This window comes from Streptopelia decaocto (genome assembly GCF_964273445.1).
Source record: "Streptopelia decaocto genome assembly, chromosome: 15".
Classification (NCBI taxonomy): domain Eukaryota; kingdom Metazoa; phylum Chordata; class Aves; order Columbiformes; family Columbidae; genus Streptopelia; species Streptopelia decaocto.
In genome coordinates this window covers 10,773,108-10,789,978 of record NC_138670.1, presented here as the reverse complement: position 1 = coordinate 10,789,978, position 16,871 = coordinate 10,773,108, and the positions used below count along the sequence as shown (strand labels likewise).

Sequence of the window (16,871 nt, the reverse complement as noted above, 5' to 3'; positions counted from 1 at the left end):
CTCAGAAGACATTTGGAACAACCAAAGTACAGAAGCAAACAGAAAACTACTCAGTAGGCAGATAGGAGTAGATTTTTTTCCTATAGAAATCAAAGAGAATTTTGCCTCAGATTTTAATCACAGCAAAACTGGGCAGACAGATCTACAAATTGCATTTGATATTTACATTGTTTTCAGTATACGACACTGTCAAATGGCCAAACCAACCCCTGCACTGACAAAGCATCAAACACAAGAGTTAACAGCCTAAAGCTGAAACATCCAAACTTTCACCTCAAAAGGAACACTCACTTGCACGCTGCATTTTTGGTTACGCACACCAAACACAAACCTTCCCAAGCACTGTTTGCACAAGAGGATTCACTACCTGGAAAGGACAGCCTGTCTCCCAGATGAACAGGAGCTGTAGGAAGGACCTGAATGGAATTGCAGCAAACCCCTTCCTTCTAAGAATTTAAAGAGCAAGGAAAACAGTGTGTCGTAATTCATTTTAATACACTGCACTGAGAGCCTTGATATCTAGAGAGGTTTAAGTACCAAGAGTCTTTCAAGAAAGGCTTCATGTCACCAGCCTGCTTGACACGATTCCAGAGGCGGTCGCCACTGCTGGCACGCGCGAGCCAACACTCAGCAAGTCACTACCTAAATATCCTTTACATCTCATCAAAACAACATCTTTTCCAAGTATGAATCATAAATCTTGATATGTAGGAAAACACTCTCAGCTTTGGCTCAGCTCCATCCGTGAATTCTGCATATTAACCGTGGCAGTTACAGGCAACACGTACGGGTTAATTTAATGGATTTGGAAAGTCACTCAATTTGCAGCAGTTATTACAGATGTATGTTTATTACAGATACTGAGCAAGAATTTGTGGTGATCAACTACAAACATCGTCTTTGCTTCCTTTTGTTATAAACTAGATTTTAATCAGAAGACTTCCCTGACATTTTTATCGCCCAAGTTTGTTCTTCGTAAGTACTGATGATTTTAAGGTTGAAGTAAATAACAGCAACAACTCTGTATTGCAGTCGAACACCACAATACTGTACTGGCTTTTTGTTTAGATTAAAAGAGAACAACCTTTTTTACTATTATAAAGTTTGATGGAAATAAAACAATAGCATGTGGGAGCATTCTAAATCCTACCACTTGGCACATTAATTTAGAACAACAAAATAACATTTCTGGGAAGCCACGTGTACACATGCTGACATATACCAGCAGTTGAACAAAGCAGATGACAAATTACCTATGATGCATCAACTGTTCTTAGAAAGCCAAAATCTTCATTCTCATTTTAAAATGAATTAACTGATGCCTATCTGCTATTAAAATCTGGGTTACATGTCTTTGAGGCACAGTGTATTTGGAGTTTAACTCCCTGTCCCATTTTGCCTTTTGTTTGGTGCTCTCAGGTACAATTGGGTTTGCATTAGAGCTGTAATTTACTCTTCAGCTCCCAACCTGTGCAGCTGAACAACTGAATTAGGTCCCAACAGGGGATGGACACAAGAATGTGTATCCATAGGTAAGATGATCCTCGGATGGAGAAGCACAGTGATGTTAACTGCTTTCAAAAGAGACACATTAGAAAAGCAGAACTCACTGATGATATTGTGACTTATGCGGAGGAGGTCACCAATCCACAACGTGCAAAGGGGAAGGAAAAAGCTCCTAGAAGGACAGCTCAACCAGGCTGGACATCTGAATTTCCTGCAAAGCATTTGCTGGTGGTTCAGGCATAACCCTGAGGAAACAGTCCTGGAGCCCAGTGATGGACCGAGAGCCCAGCCAGGGAAGATGCAGCTTCCTGCTGGAGCAGCAGACATTATTGCCATTTTTCCCTCTCAGGAGTTCAGGACACAGCTATAAACTAAGAGATATAAAAAAGCCAAACATTCAATTATGGCTTTTTATTACTATTTTATTCCTGTGCAGTGATTTTTCTTCCAATCTACAAGTTCTACTCTGCCAACAGGTGGGAATCACCTTTGTTCTAAGCAGAGCTTTAGAAACATGGAGCTCTACTGCTGTCCCGAAGCTTTTGTATTGTGGAAGGGGTGAGGCTGTGCCTGCTTTTCAAGGAGGATTTGTCACAAGCACTATTCTCCATCAGGTAAAACCCAAACATCTTGGCTATCATGAACATAGCTGGCGAAAATTAACGTGATCAGAAGCTGATCGCTTCAATTATCTTGTGATCACAAAATATTTCTGGAAGTTCCAGCCAACTAATAGCTCTTAAAAAAAAAAAGTTGTTTACAAGTGCTTTTACTACATCAGCCTGTTTCTTATGCTTTGCCTCCACCTCAGAGTAACTGATCACAGTTCAGATGCCAGGAGTGGTGATGGAGATGCTCCAAGCTCCTCCCAGCCCAGTGCTACACAGGTGATGTAGCCAGAGCGTGAGGTCTGCTCCTAATTTACACCAAGTAGCTGCCACTCCAGACAGGCTCGTCACACCAAGCAGCGCTGTGGAGCACGGAAGGATGGGAACTGTGTTTCACACATGACCACAGATGTTTTCATCCTACATTTTACAATTGCACATGACATTCTGGGGCTGTGGTCCAAAGAAATCAAAAGGCCCCTGACACCTAGAGTTTTGAGCTTTAGAAAATACCAACGGTGGAGGCAGTTTTGCCATCCTGGTCACTTTATGCAGTCTGGTACATCTGGAGGTTGTTAATTAACGCATTTGTGGAATACCATAATTGTACATACCACTTTGATTTAACCTGTGTGAAAACAATTTCATATGTAACCCTATGCCCACATAATGGAGACAGCTGGCTAATTATGTTCATCAGTATTTTCTTTTTAGCCTTTAAAGGCTGATTAAATGCAAAACAAAAGCTTAATTTAAACTTGAACCCCAGGTTCTTTGCATTTTGTTTGTGATTAGGCTGGAGTGTTACCCAATTGGGCACTCTCTGCTTCTTACCTCATAGAACAAAACCAAGGTGCATGGATCAGCTTCACAGTTCACTGAAATACAACTAAAGCAAGCACAAAGTGAAGTTTCTTCAGACTAAGTAAATCTGCCTTGAAAATAGAGTGGGATGGATGTATATAAACCCTTGGAAATGTCCTGCCTCAATTTTCGTCTTTCCATGTGTATTAATACATATAAAATACACACATGAAGCAGTTTTCCATTTAAAATTACCTTCCCCAAAGTAGCAAGGAATGAAAAAAAAAATGCACTAAATTAAAACAATATATTTGCAGACCGGAATATGTTCTGCTACACGTAGTCTAAGTTCATCTTACACATACGTACAGTGGAAGATAACATTTCCCAATTGAGAAGGTACCTACTTCAATGCAAGAATCAGTAACCACAGCCAATTGTTACCTATTTCATAAATACCATTAGTGCAGACTTGGGTTTTGTGCTTCCAAAATGACCCCAGAACATCTCTCCTTAGTGATCTATGGGTGATTTCCTTTACAATACTTCAGTTTTAAGTATGCAAGAGACTTCTTTTTTCTGAACCAGATAACAAAAGCTTTCATGCCATCCATTCTACTCAACTGAATCTCAAGAAAACAACAGCTACGCAGAAGTCTAAGAGGACTGAACTCACAGCTTAAGAATCTTCCTGTGTTTGTACTTCAGAAGTGTCACAAATCACTTTACAGTGATCATATGACACAAATTCACAAATGCAATCTCTGTCTGATGGCAGTGGCTCACACTTTGTCTTCATCAACTGTAATGACACTGACCAGTCAGGAATATTATAATGTATGACTTGGGTAAACCGATTCCTCAAACTTCTATTTTAATGCGTACATAAATTACTACTTAACAACGTGAAATCAAAATTAATACACATTTCTGAAGCCTATATAAAATGAGAGAAAGCTCCAACTATAACCAGAACACACAACCAGTTGCGCTGCTCTTCATTCAGGATGGTTCCTCGGGCTGGCATTTTGTACCTAACACTGTTTTTTGAAAAGGGTCTCTCTCCAAAGGTGCTACTGCAAACGTATTTGAAAAAGACGTAAACCCCTGAAATCTATGCGACTTATTTGCCAGTATCTTTATATATGCAAAGCAATCTTTTGTTGAAGACAAAATTTCTTGAGAGCTCCCTTTTATAAGCACTTCAATATTCAATTACACAAACACTGTATTTCAGGGGGGAGAACTGCTTACAAATATTTAGTTAGTTAGAACCAGGCTTTGCTATAACCCTACAAATAAGGAATTCATACTTTTCATGCAGCTGTAATGTTTTAGCTCCTCTGGCAAAAAGCATACATACACTTTGAAGCTCTTTGCAAATGCAATCGCACTACCAACCTACATTTTACTGCCCACCAGCAAATGACACTGTTAAGGCCAAGCCAAAACTATTTCAGTCAAACAGTCTGAGATGAGATGCTGACTTACAGCTAGACAACTTTAGCTTGCTATCTAGCGCTAATAAAATAAAAGGCAACAGATCACAACGTGCAGCACAAGAGCAGAAAAGCATTGAGTGGAACTTGACTCAAAACATACCTCATGAGCAGGGTCCAAAGTTGTGCACACTTCCACTTCTCACGAGGGGAAATCCAAGTGCAAGCAGATTTTAATGACACACTGTGACTGGGAAACGGTTAGCTCGGCTGCTACGACCACTTGTCACCATCTCACATGCCACAGGACGGTCATTCACAAGGGAACAAGGACTGATACTCCAAGCAGACATGAAGAAGTGCGCATGCGGGGCTGGGTGAGGAAGCGTGCAGTAAAAGCCAGCGTGAACCCTGCCTGGACACTGACGGCGCTACCTTTAATTAGCTGCCTCTCTATTTTCAGAGGTTAGCTAAACACAGCTTAACTTTTAAAGAAAAAAAACCCAACAATACAGAACTTGATTGTGGCAATCCCGGCACCAGCTCCTGCTCTCAGCAGATGGCTCAGCACAAGCTCACAGCACACTGACCGCTGGGTGAGCCGGCACGAGCAACAGCAGGGACTGCGGGGAGCTATGGAGAGCACCAGAGAACGTACCTTCTTATGAACAACGGAGGAAGTGGAATTAATGGTGCTCTCGTCACTATGCATCATGACCAGTTCGGGGCTGCTCTCATCCAGGACCTCCTGCATGCTGCTCACGCTGCTGCTCTGACTGCCTGTGCTCACAGACATGCTGGGGATGGAATGGTTGCTGCCCAGACTGTCCATCTTCCTACTCAGGTTTGATCCATGCTCACTGTCCTATAAAACAAGGGGCGTCAGTTACAAATACTGCAGATCACCTGCCCAGCGCGTCTGCAGTGCCCAAAGTTTGCCTTAAAGGCGACTCTGCAGAGCGAAAGGTTTTCTGCTCATTGTTTGGGCATTTCTGAAGGCTGCTTGAGTTATTAAATACCCCATCTGGGGCAGGCAGCTTTTACCTTTTCCCCTGCAATCTTACTACTTCAGGCTTTAAGCCACTTTTCCTCCCACATAGCAGTAAGCCTGGGCATAGCTCTTGGCTTGAATAGGAGACATCCAGGAATACTGGATGGCTGGTGGATGGAGTCTTGCAATTAAAAGGAGTGATCTGAGTTTGTATTAAAACGATGTTCCAAGTCACAATATGCTACAATACATTTTGTGAATCAGAAGAGATGTAAGACAGTGAACCTCTTTGTTTATTATTTGATAAATATCACATAATGCTTAACAGGTGTAGAGGTTTTAACCTCCATGTCCCAAGCAGTCAGCAATTACATTTTGTCAAGCTAAAAACCCCTTTAACCTTGTGTTTTCAGCCAAGATAAATGCTTCATTCACCTTTAAGCGGCTGACTCAGGAGAGCCTGCACTACTGCAGTGATTAAAGCTGTTGTAATCTACTCAGACAAATATAAATATTCCTCATCTAGGACATATTTTTGATTCTACAGACAAATATTAGAAGTTAGCAGCCTCTTGTTGCATACTCATAGGACCACAGTAATCCCAGAGTACGTGCTTAACCTGGGCTGATTTAGAGAATCTATGGAGTCCTTTGGAATTAACTAGTGGCACTGAAGGAGCTTCCAAGGAGCTCACAGTGAGGGCTGAGAACTCCAAACACTCTTCAGCTCCTGGTCCAGAACAGCCTTGATTCACCAAAAGGAAAGGCTGGCACTGCACTGTTTGTCTGCCCTCCAAAGGGAGCGTGGGGAGAATTACATTACAAATCAATTAACAGGGTACCCACTTGGTTGGAAGGCGACAGAAAGATAAACTCGACAGATTTGTATTTGATTGTGTGATTATGTTTTAAGGAATCAGCAGATCATTCAGAGCCGGTGTGAGCGCATTCAAAATCCAAACTACTACTATTCTATAGAGAACATATGCAGATGAGAATGAAAATATTTCCAAGATGCTTATATAAAATTAGAGAAGAAATAACATAATGAGGCATCTGAGATGAGGATATGGCTATTAATTAATGAATGTATATATACAAAGGACAGATGAGATTGCATATGCAACCTTAATGTTGTCTTCCTGACTTGAATACTTTCCGAGTGACCTTATCTTTCTTGCAAGAGCTCTGAGGAAAGTATTAGTAATATTTTGAGTGTTAAAGATTTGTAATGCTCCTTTTCCACCTTAGAAATCCTAAGGTAGAAAAAAGAACCATTTTGGAGCATTTACAGTTGAGCAGCTTCTGTTAACCAGTTAAGTAGTAACTGAAGCACGTGCTGTATTTTCCTTTTACTGCCAAGTTAGTGATACACACGAGCAACACAACCTCCGTTTGTGGTAAACGAGCTCTGTGGTACAACGGTGCGGAGCATGCTGTGCACATGCAGTGTGAGCTGCATTAGAGTGTTAATTCCTGGAGATATAACACCTTTTCTTCCTCTCTCTTTTGAGAAGTGGAGACAAGAGGAACAGAAGATACATCTTGGAGTCAACTGCTACCACATGTATCCCACTCAGCTCTTGAGCTTGGATCTGCTGAACAGCCAAGCAGGAAATCCTCTCCCTTGTGCTTCCCTACCCTGTCGCTCTTCTAAAAGCTTCTCACACACAGGTAGAGAAAGCTTGAAGGTTTCAGTGCAAAAGTCTGACAATCCCCCCACTCCCCAACTAAGCTCGAGGTTCAGAAGTTGGCCAGAGGATTAGAACAGAACCGCTTTGTAGCTTTAATCACAGCGGTTGCTGTTCTTGCTCCTTTTGTGTGGCTCCTTCACCAAGAAGGACAACAGTAAGTGACCAGTCCCCTCCTGCACGCTCTCCTACCTGACACCCAGGCTTGCCCACTTCTTAAACCAGAGCTCTAGTTTAGCTTTACAGGAACACTGGACGTACACAAACCTCAAAACCAAGTCCCTGAATTTATGCTGAGCTTGGGCATCTCACTGTGTATTATCTGGCTATACTGCAGCAAAAAATAACACAGACATCAATTTGCCTGTCAATTATTTTCATTGAGAAGCAGCGGTGGATTTATTTGTCAAATGCACCTGCATCAAATGACATTAAATTCCATCTAAGCTCATCAATTGAAAAATGACTGGTTTCCTTCTCTAAGTCACAGCGTCAATTATCATACACTGATTAAGTGGGCTGTTTATTGCAAGATTTAAACTGAAGAAAATCTGAAGTTTTAAAGAAGCCAATAGACACACATCTAACAGTAAGGGCTACTGTCACTAATCTATCCTGTCTCTCTGCTGATCCAGACTATATTCCAACGACATGGATTGTGCATCCTCATCTATGCTGTGCTTGTTCTGTCCCCTTAAGTACAGGAACATCTCACTTGCCCTGAAATTATAACAGTATAAACGGGGTTACAGAATAAAAGTACCTCCTCCTCTTCTTGAGACTCGGTCAGTGGGCCATTCCGTGTCTCTTGGAAAAGGATCTTCTTCATTTTCCGGTACTGCAGGTTATCCAATTCACGTACCGCATCTTTCGTCCTTTGTATGAGGTCTATTAGTACCCTTGGTGGTCTGTCTCGGCGAACAAAATCATGCTAAATTAAAGGAAAAAACACAGTTTCAGACACGATGTTTGAGGTAAAAAGAGGAACACAAGGACTTTTTTTAAGAGACACCTGCAACGACAGGTGATTCATTTTTCTGTCCGAAATGAAACAGTCTGGACCAGGGTTGGATTTTTTGAGCTCTCCAGGCACCACGGCTGATTTGTCCCTTCCTGAGCCCATTCACTTGAAGCACATAAGGTACAAGATGGTGCCGCTTCAAACGCTGCAGAGGCCTTTAGAATGAACAAAATGCATGAAGGACCAAGAAGAATCCATCCTGATTATGCAAGACCTCCTGCAAAGATTTGTCCTGCACCTAACTATCCAGATTCATACATAAAACCAGTAAGAAGAGTGCAAGGTTTTCTTTTATGCTCAAAACATGTGTAGCTAAAGTAAAATAATGTTCCTACCAACTCCTGCTAAGGAGGTAGCAGTAGCACAGGTTTTAAGCGCAGGATTCACAATAAATTCTTCGATGGAATTTAGTATATGATCAAAAGGTCTTCTCTGACTTAACAGATAGATTCTCCTGAGCTGCACAACTGGCAACATCTCTACCCCAGATGTGCTGCCATTCCTCAAGTTCAATAATTAATTCATCCAACTGTAGCTGGAGTAACCAATACATGAAATCCAGTTCTCCTTAGAGCAGGAGTCTTGAGTACAAAGACTTGAAAGGATGAGCTGATCTTTTAATGATTTGTAAATAAATATGGACAGTATCATGCCTCAGGCTTATTTCTTGGCTCTAACTGAATTCCAACTGTTGTGCACTTGAGTTTTGCTAATGGGGACGGCTAGTCATTTATTTCACTATCAATTTTTTGCAAGTAGTGATGGTGTTTATTTTTGAATTATAGCAAAAAGTTCTAAACGTCATTTCACACAGAAGCAAAATGAATCATTTCTGCTCCTCAGCGCAGATAGCCACCATTTATTTCTCTGTGAACAGCCACAATCTGTAGCTTATCGTTAGAAAAAAAGTAACCATTTTTATCTCGCTGGAGATAATTTTTAGGAAGAAGCAATGCATTTGGAACAACAACCCTGGACGTAAATTTGTCCTGTATGTCCAGCGTCTACTTGTTTATGCTTTAGTAGTGCAAATACTCATTTCATTCAAAAGACAATGTGCTTCATATTCAAGCACTACTCAAATATCAGAACGCAACCACATGGAAACCCGAGGGCAGATGCACAGAAGTGAAAACCAAAAGGCTCTTCCATAACAATAATTCAATTCTGACTGCTCACTTGCACTACCTAATTGCCTAAGTTGCACATAGAAGATGTGGGCGCCCCTCTGCTAGGTGGATGAAAGGACTTAATGTGTCTACTTTCTCCAAACTGCAAGAAAAACAAACAAGCAAGCAAGCAAGCAAACAACAAAACCAAAACAGACTCAAAGGGAAGAAGAGGTGAGTCTAAAGACATGTAACAAGTTGGCTGGAAGAGTGACTAACAGAACTCAGGTCTCCTGGCAATGTCATGAAAGCTGTTAAAAATACATTAAAAGTGTTTAAAACAAATGTTATAATTGCTTTTAATTTTTGAAGTTAAAAATATTAATGAGGTAGTTTGGGGGAGGTATTTATTTTTTATTTCAACTTCATTTAAATATCACCACAGTCATTTGAGTATTGTCATCTGGGATTGTGAATGGAAACTGAATTCACTCTCAAATACCTCTTTTAAAATTCAGTTCTCTAAGAAAGTGTGACCATAAAAACAATTTGCTCTACCCCTGTTGACCATACACAAGTGAAAAACCCTCAGGAGACAAGATGATCTTCAATCTTATAATCTAGCAAGCTCTAGGGAGAGCAACTGCAGGAGGGAACACCTAGAGTACTGTTCTGAAAGTATGAAACCAAATAAAAAGACTGAATATACATTATTTCAGACTAAGATCTCAGCTCCAACTGTTTGCACAGACTCCAATCTGAGGTACTCATGAAATCACATCCTTCAATGAACTTACACTGTTCCTAGAGAGCAGAAAGGCTGCCAATCCACATGAATAAATCATTCGGAAACCCACAACATAAACCTATTAGCTGGGTGAAGGATTGTCAGGGTGCTGCACGCAGAACCAGAGAACAAAACGCTGGGTTTGTGCCACAGCACGAATGTGTCACAGGAAGAAAATACACCAGGCACCCAAGAGAGAGCACAAACAAGCTCGTTCATCAGCCTTTACCTGCAGAGTGAAAGCTTGAGAGTTAAATATTCTATACGGTCCAGGCTTAAAGCAAGGACAGAAGCGAGTGTAAAGCTCAGTAAAGAGTGCAGGGTTTCGATTTCTCTCTTCAAGAACCAAGAGGCTCAGAAACATCCATGAAAATGCATTTTACTGAGCTGAAAGAGCAACAAGAGAAGCAATAAAACAAAGGCTGAATGGTAGCCTTAGAACAGAAATCAGCATGAAAAGGCTGTCAGGTAGACACAGAGCAGCAATCTAACCTACTGCGGCAATTAAGCAAAACACTCGATGGAGGTGGCAATTCCTCTGCTCAAATATTTAAGTAAAAACTGAGTCCTGTTTACCTGGCGTGGAACAGCAGCATGACGTGCAATTCTCACATACGGCAACCAGAGAAATAGCAGGGCTGCTAATCAATTTTAAAGAAAAGAAATACTTTAAAATAAAGGCTGCTGGAAAAGGGGCTGGAGAGGATTTCACACATTCCTACCTTCTAACGGAAGGGTGCTCCTGAATTCCCCAAACACAAAGCCTTTGGAGTTATAAGCAGTTCCTCTACTCAGGTAAACTGCAACCAAATAACTTAAACTGGAACTGATTTATGATTCACTGATAAAACTTTGGCAAATTCTGGATACGTCACTCCCAGAACAGGTGCCCTCCTAGCAGCTCTTGGCAATTATGAACCCATACAAGGCACTTTCCAAACCAATACAGGTTATTTCCAAAGAAAGTTCTAATTAATTTGGTTCAGCATAGAAATTATTAAAGGGATATAAACAACTGCTTCTGGTGGTTTGACTAGGAGAAGTTAACCTAGGCCAATCCTGTTAGTGGTGTTTTTAACAACTAAGTATGATGCACGAATATAGAAGAGAAGGAAACACATTACAGGATGTTAACGAATCAAAAGGAAATGCCCAAAGCCCATCTAGGACAAAGACTTATCCATGCAGAATAACTTTAAACAAAAAAAAAGACCAAACAACAAAATGTGGATCAGAAAGGCCCAAATGAATGATTTACAAGAACAGAGCAAAAACAAGAGCAGAACTGAAATCAGGAAGAAAGATCATTAAAAGATACATATTCAAAAGGTAGGAACAAATAATTAATCATGCTCATATTAGCATTACTAGAGAAAAAAGGTCAAGATAACCTTCCTGAACTTCATCTGTGTCTGTCAAATAAAAAAGACAGGCCAGTTGAGAGCACCCCATGCAGAATGATCCTGCCCTGCCCAGGAGATAAATATCGGGCATCCAGTCCCTTTCCATCTCTAATATCCAGGTTCCTTTAAATAATCAGCCACTATCTGTAAATCTTGATTAAGAGCTCAATCCTCTGATCATGTGGAGCATAATTCTCAAAGTACTACCAGCTCTGCATAAGATTTGCTATTGCCTGTGCATCTTAGGAAGACTGGTTAACTCTAGATTTTGAGTAGCAATTAAAATGGCTTTTTAGATTTCCTATCACTTCCAGAGAGAAAGCCTGTAGCTAATTACAAAACTTAAATCTTACTGAAACTGCATATAAGCTTAGTGGCAAGTATTGCTTGTTATACAACAGAAAAAAAAACCCAAACTACAAAAAAACACCAAACATTTTCCTTACTGGAGAAGGTAAGTAGAAAAAATACAAGGGGGGAGCATCAGCAAGTTAGCAGTTACATTATATAAAACTACATATCTGCTCCAAAAAGGTCTTTGCTTTCACACAATCTGCACTCAAGTATAGTTTCCCTCCACTCCCCTTGAGAGGACAAACAGGGTTACCTCCAGTTTCCTCCCTCATTCCTGTCTCCTCTTTCAGAGACCACACAGTGGTCATAACTTGGAGCATCCTACTGACAGCACAGTATAGCAGAGAGGCTGGCAAAATTTCCCTCTTCAAAGCAGTAGGAAACGCGCTCTTAAGTCCTAACTACACAGAAAACTTGGCTGGAATTCACTTCTGCAGCACAGGTTTAACCCACCCAGCTCTGGACCTGCTTGTCCTTGATATCACTTTCAGTTAAAGTATGTACAGCGCTGTCATGAAAAAGAAATATTAGAAAAAAAAATCAAGATTAATGTATCCCCCTCCTGCTGACAGGTCCTTCCTTCAGCTGAAAACCCCTGTTACTCATACCACTGTCCCACAAGTCTTGCAATTTCTCTAATGCAAATGTGGCCTCTGCAGAGCTCTGGGGTGTAAGAGGAGCAATGTGCTGGGCTGCTCCCCCAAATAACTCTTCACTCAACAGTATAACTGTTTTACCGCACAGCCTCTCTCTACTTTTCTCCAGTAGTTTGATTTGAGCATCATGTTGTAAAAGAGAATTGTGCCTGACATAACAGGCAAAGTCAGGAAACAAAGTTAAACAGCCTAAAATACTCTTTAGAAGACCTCAAAACTCTTATGGATTCAGATGAGAGAAAAAACCCAACTTTTTTATTTGAAAGGGCAAATATTTGTTCACCATCTTTATGATTACTTTGGTAGACAAATAGATTTTTCCCAAATTTCTGGAAAAGGTTGGAAAAATTACCCGTAACAGATCTGTTGATGATGGCCTTTCCTGAGGTATTTTCTGTAAGCAGTAATCAACGAATCCCCTAAAGGAGTCTGACCTGGAAATAAAAAAAAGGGTTCCAAATGAAAAAGGAGCTTAAGTTCTGGAATATACACAAACTTAGTCGTGCAAAGCAAAAGAAAAACCTTGATTAATTTGTTCTTAAGTTCTAAGGCAGAGAAATTAACTGGACTTTTCCAGATTCTGAGGAAGCTGATCCCATTAGTTCTTTCAACAGGTAAAAACTGCTGAAGCAAACACGGACACACAACTATCCCCAACTACAAACTGAAAAACAAGCAACAGCTATGTGTACCAGTCACTATTTTCAGTTTTACTTCACCTACTTAACAATAGATGATAATGAATTTTTGGTAACTCCAGAAATGCACTCGTTACGGTAGCTGATGAAATGGTTCTATTTTCTGGAAGAATTCCATCATTTGTAACGTTGCCTCAGTGAAGTGTCTCGATACAACACTTAGTTTAACAAAACTCGAGGCTGTGAGGCTGTATCACAACTGGAAGGAAGGAAACTGATCTTCTAGGTGCCACTGAACTCAAAAGCAGCCTAAAAGGCACCTTGCTTACTTGCTGTGTTCTCAAAGCCAGAGAGCAAACAGGTGATTATAAACAAACTGCCTGCAATCAAGAATACCAATTCCTACACTGTATTCACAAGTTGTCTCTAATCTGCATTGCAAATTCTGCACAGAACATGGGTATTGGTGTGTAGATAGGAGACCAAGTTCTTTGAAGCTTGAAAAATGGACAAAACAGAGATGATGAAATGAGGAAACTGAGGTGGTTTTGCTAAATTGATTAGCAATGAAGTAATTCTGCTGCCGCAATGCCTGGCAGTGTAAATGGGACCTGCCCATCTCTGCAGGAGCGGTTGTTTCAAGGCCTGTGCAGACTCTGCCAAGTGTCACTCAGAGCTCCATTCCACCCTCGGGTACAAGAGTAGGAAACAGGGTAACCCCTTTGCTCCCACACAGTGACAAACCATTCTAATAACAAAGCTCAGGTTCCAGAACAAGCCTGTAGCACAGGGAGTATTGACTGCCCGTAGAGCTCTAATGACTTTTGAAGTCACTCACTGAAAAAATAATAATAATAATTACCTTCTGTGTACCTCTTCCCTCCATTTCTCCACATTTCAGCTTCACTACAACACTAACAATTCTTCTCTGAGGGTCCTTTTGCAGCTGGAAACTTTGCTGAGCTGCGCTTGGTTTAATGCATCCAAGAATATTTTAATTCCTACAGCATCTACAGCCCCATAATTAACACCTCCACACATTTAGATTGCAGCTCAGCCAAAGTGACAGAGGGTCACAATTGAGCCTGCCTACACAGGAGCGTTACTGGAGAACACAGGCAAATCACTACACTGCAACAAACACTTTTCTTGTCAGACTTGAACTGTGCACAGTGTTGCAAAGCATTTTCAGGGGAAAAAATAAATCTGGTAATAGCTCTCTTACCATTCATTTGACTGTAACGTAGGGGAATCATTCTGGGCTATGTGATATAAGGCACTCATTGCATTCATGTTGAAAAGTGGAGGCTTCCTTTCAGCTAGAAAGAGAAGAGAAAGGTGTGATAAGGCAGTCTGGAAAGAAAAGGAGAAAGACATAGAAGTATGAGCAGGGTATCACTGCCAATTCAATAGCTCATTACTGTTGTCATCGCGTGTAAGCTAATTATTCTAATATTTGAGGTTACACCAGGACAAGCACTCAAGGAAAGCTGCTATTCACTTGAAGAGGGGGTGACGACATCCAAAAAGAACAGGATGCAAATGATCAGGAAAAGATTCCAGTAAATTTTACCTTAACTGTCACATTTCACACCTGACCTACTGTAGTAAAATCAGCAGAAGCTGATTAAAACAGAACTTAGACACACAGCATGTCAGGGCTCAGAAATTTATGTATCAATTCCTGCAGATCTTGAATGTGCTGCTGTAGCATCTGTATTAAGGGAAAAAAGCAGCTGCCTGTTTCATCTGTCATCGGTCACCTGCAAGTGGGCCAGTTTGCCAAATTCACTTGCCAGATGTGTCATTAACTGCCCCTAACTAAAATTCTTCCTAGCCCTTGCACTGAGAGGACACCTCCCTACCAGCCCTGAGCTCTCAGGAGTGCAGCAGATCTCACACAGAGATGGAGAAAGGCTGGTTGGCACCATCCAAGGCCAGTCACGTCAATCAGGCAACGATACCAGGATTTGTAAGTTCATGTCAGGTCAGAGCAATCACTTGTCCTTGGCATGCAGCATGCACGCAAACCGCCACATTCTCTTCTCTTTAAACACCATTTACTTTCAGCTCCACAAGAAATTAAGGCATCGGCATTCAAAGAAAGCCAAGTGGTGCTCAACACAAGATGTCCTCCCACTGAGTCCATGTTCAGATACAGAATCATGCAAAGGTACAGCTCAAAGTTTAAAAAAAAACCCCACAACTTTAATACTCTCCAAAGGGTAATATTAAAAAAGCAAACCCATCAACTATGTAAAATGGCTTTGCGGTTCTTGACTGAGAAGCTCCATAGTATCAAGACTCAGTGCCTACACGGGGTATCATAGTATCTGTGCTACCACTGTGAATTACCTTGAGAGGCCGTAACTAATCTAAACTCCACATGAAAAGACAAAAATAATGAATAAATCAGTGGCCATGCAGAAGAACAGAAGTCTAGAACTTCTGATTTTTGCATTCTTTGTATCAAAATACACACTGTGTCAGCAAGGCATTAGCTCTGGCACATGAAATACAACATTGGAAGTTATGAGTCATTCACCTCGTTACCATCTCCATATTGGGGTCACCATTTATTCCCATTCTGTATGTCCCCTTCTTTGTTATCTCACACATATTTGTGCTGATTTACAAATAACATTTTCTGTGAACTTCCCCTCACAATAAGTTCTCTGTGTACTGCTGTTAAGTATAATCTATATCAAGAGTATCTTTGACAATTATCTACTCAGCACATACAATGTCAATATTCAAACCTGAAGTGCACACATCTGCTCTGAGTACCTGTTACCACATCTACATCTGCTTCAGGTTGTGTGGCTGCGTATCATTAGCCCTTTGCAGTGCAAACCCTTTTCCTCTCATGTAAAGGACCTGTCCATGTTGATTTGTGTCACAAACTTTCAGCTGAGATTGAAGGTTTTTGTTTCAGGAGTGGGGAAGTAGGAAGAACTGAAAATTAAATGCAGGTCCCTTCTGACATGCCAGCTCCCTTCACATAATAGCTGGAACAACTTTCTCAAAACCCAGCTTGAAAAGTAGACTACAAAGCACAGTTTCTTCTCCTACAAAACTAGAATCCTCTAGTTATTAAGGGAATGAGAGCACCAGACTAACATTAAAGCAACATTAGTGGCTTGCTCTTGATTTGCCAGCGAGTAAAAGATTTAACTGCACCGTCAGTGCTTTCCAAGTCAAGGTTTTAAAAGAAAAACAAAACAAAAAACCCACCAAAAACTAAAACAACAAATGACAAAATACAACTTAAGAGGGATAAAAATCTTCAATTTTTTCAGGACTTCCTAGTAAATATTGCAGACAGTTCATTATTCATCTCAGCTTCCGAGTATTTACTCACCTAACTCAATACATGTGATCCCAAGAGACCAGACATCCACCTTTCCATCGTACTGTCCCTCGTCCATAGCAAGGATCACCTCTGGTGCCATCCTACCAACCACAGTGCAAAACAGGCAGGTTAGGAGATACAAATCGTGACTCCCAGCACAGAGCTGATAATGAGACGGCTTCATTACCTTCAGCAGCGCAGCTGACCAGAACCGAAAGAACCGAGACAAGCCGTGCTGAAATGAAACACTGCTTGCCTGCACTAGCAACTCTTCTGAGAGGCAGTTTAAGAAAGGAAAGGAAATAAGAGGCCAACCTGATCATCTTGCTGTTAGCACAACATGCTGGCACATGGGAGAACCCCACCAATCTCATGATGTCCTAAAGCCACCGCTTGCACTCTCACCAGAGATGGTGGCTTTCCCACTGGCACACTGGGAGAATTTTCCAGCAGGTATATGCAGCCTGTGAGTGTGGCTATGAAAGGAACAGGGAAATCCGGAACAGTGCAAA

The 16,871-nt window shown here is 41.1% G+C and overlaps 1 protein-coding gene across 10 annotated transcripts in view; it reads right to left on the bottom strand.

Moving 5' to 3' along the window:
- TAOK3 (TAO kinase 3) overlaps positions 1 to 16,871 on the bottom strand; it is an 83,018-nt gene that overhangs the window by 17,779 nt on the left and 48,368 nt on the right. For 9 of the 10 annotated variants that reach the window (XM_082066131.1, XM_082066123.1, XM_082066125.1 and 6 more), the window contains 5 exons: positions 16,369 to 16,460; positions 14,233 to 14,326; positions 12,722 to 12,803; positions 7,803 to 7,970; positions 5,016 to 5,222 (listed from right to left, as the gene is read on the bottom strand). In XM_082066131.1, the coding sequence (XP_081922257.1) occupies positions 5,016 to 5,222; positions 7,803 to 7,970; positions 12,722 to 12,803; positions 14,233 to 14,326; positions 16,369 to 16,460 (643 nt within the window). The remainder of the gene's footprint in view (positions 1 to 5,015; positions 5,223 to 7,802; positions 7,971 to 12,721; positions 12,804 to 14,232; positions 14,327 to 16,368; positions 16,461 to 16,871) is intronic. The other variant, XM_082066124.1, reaches the window with a different exon arrangement.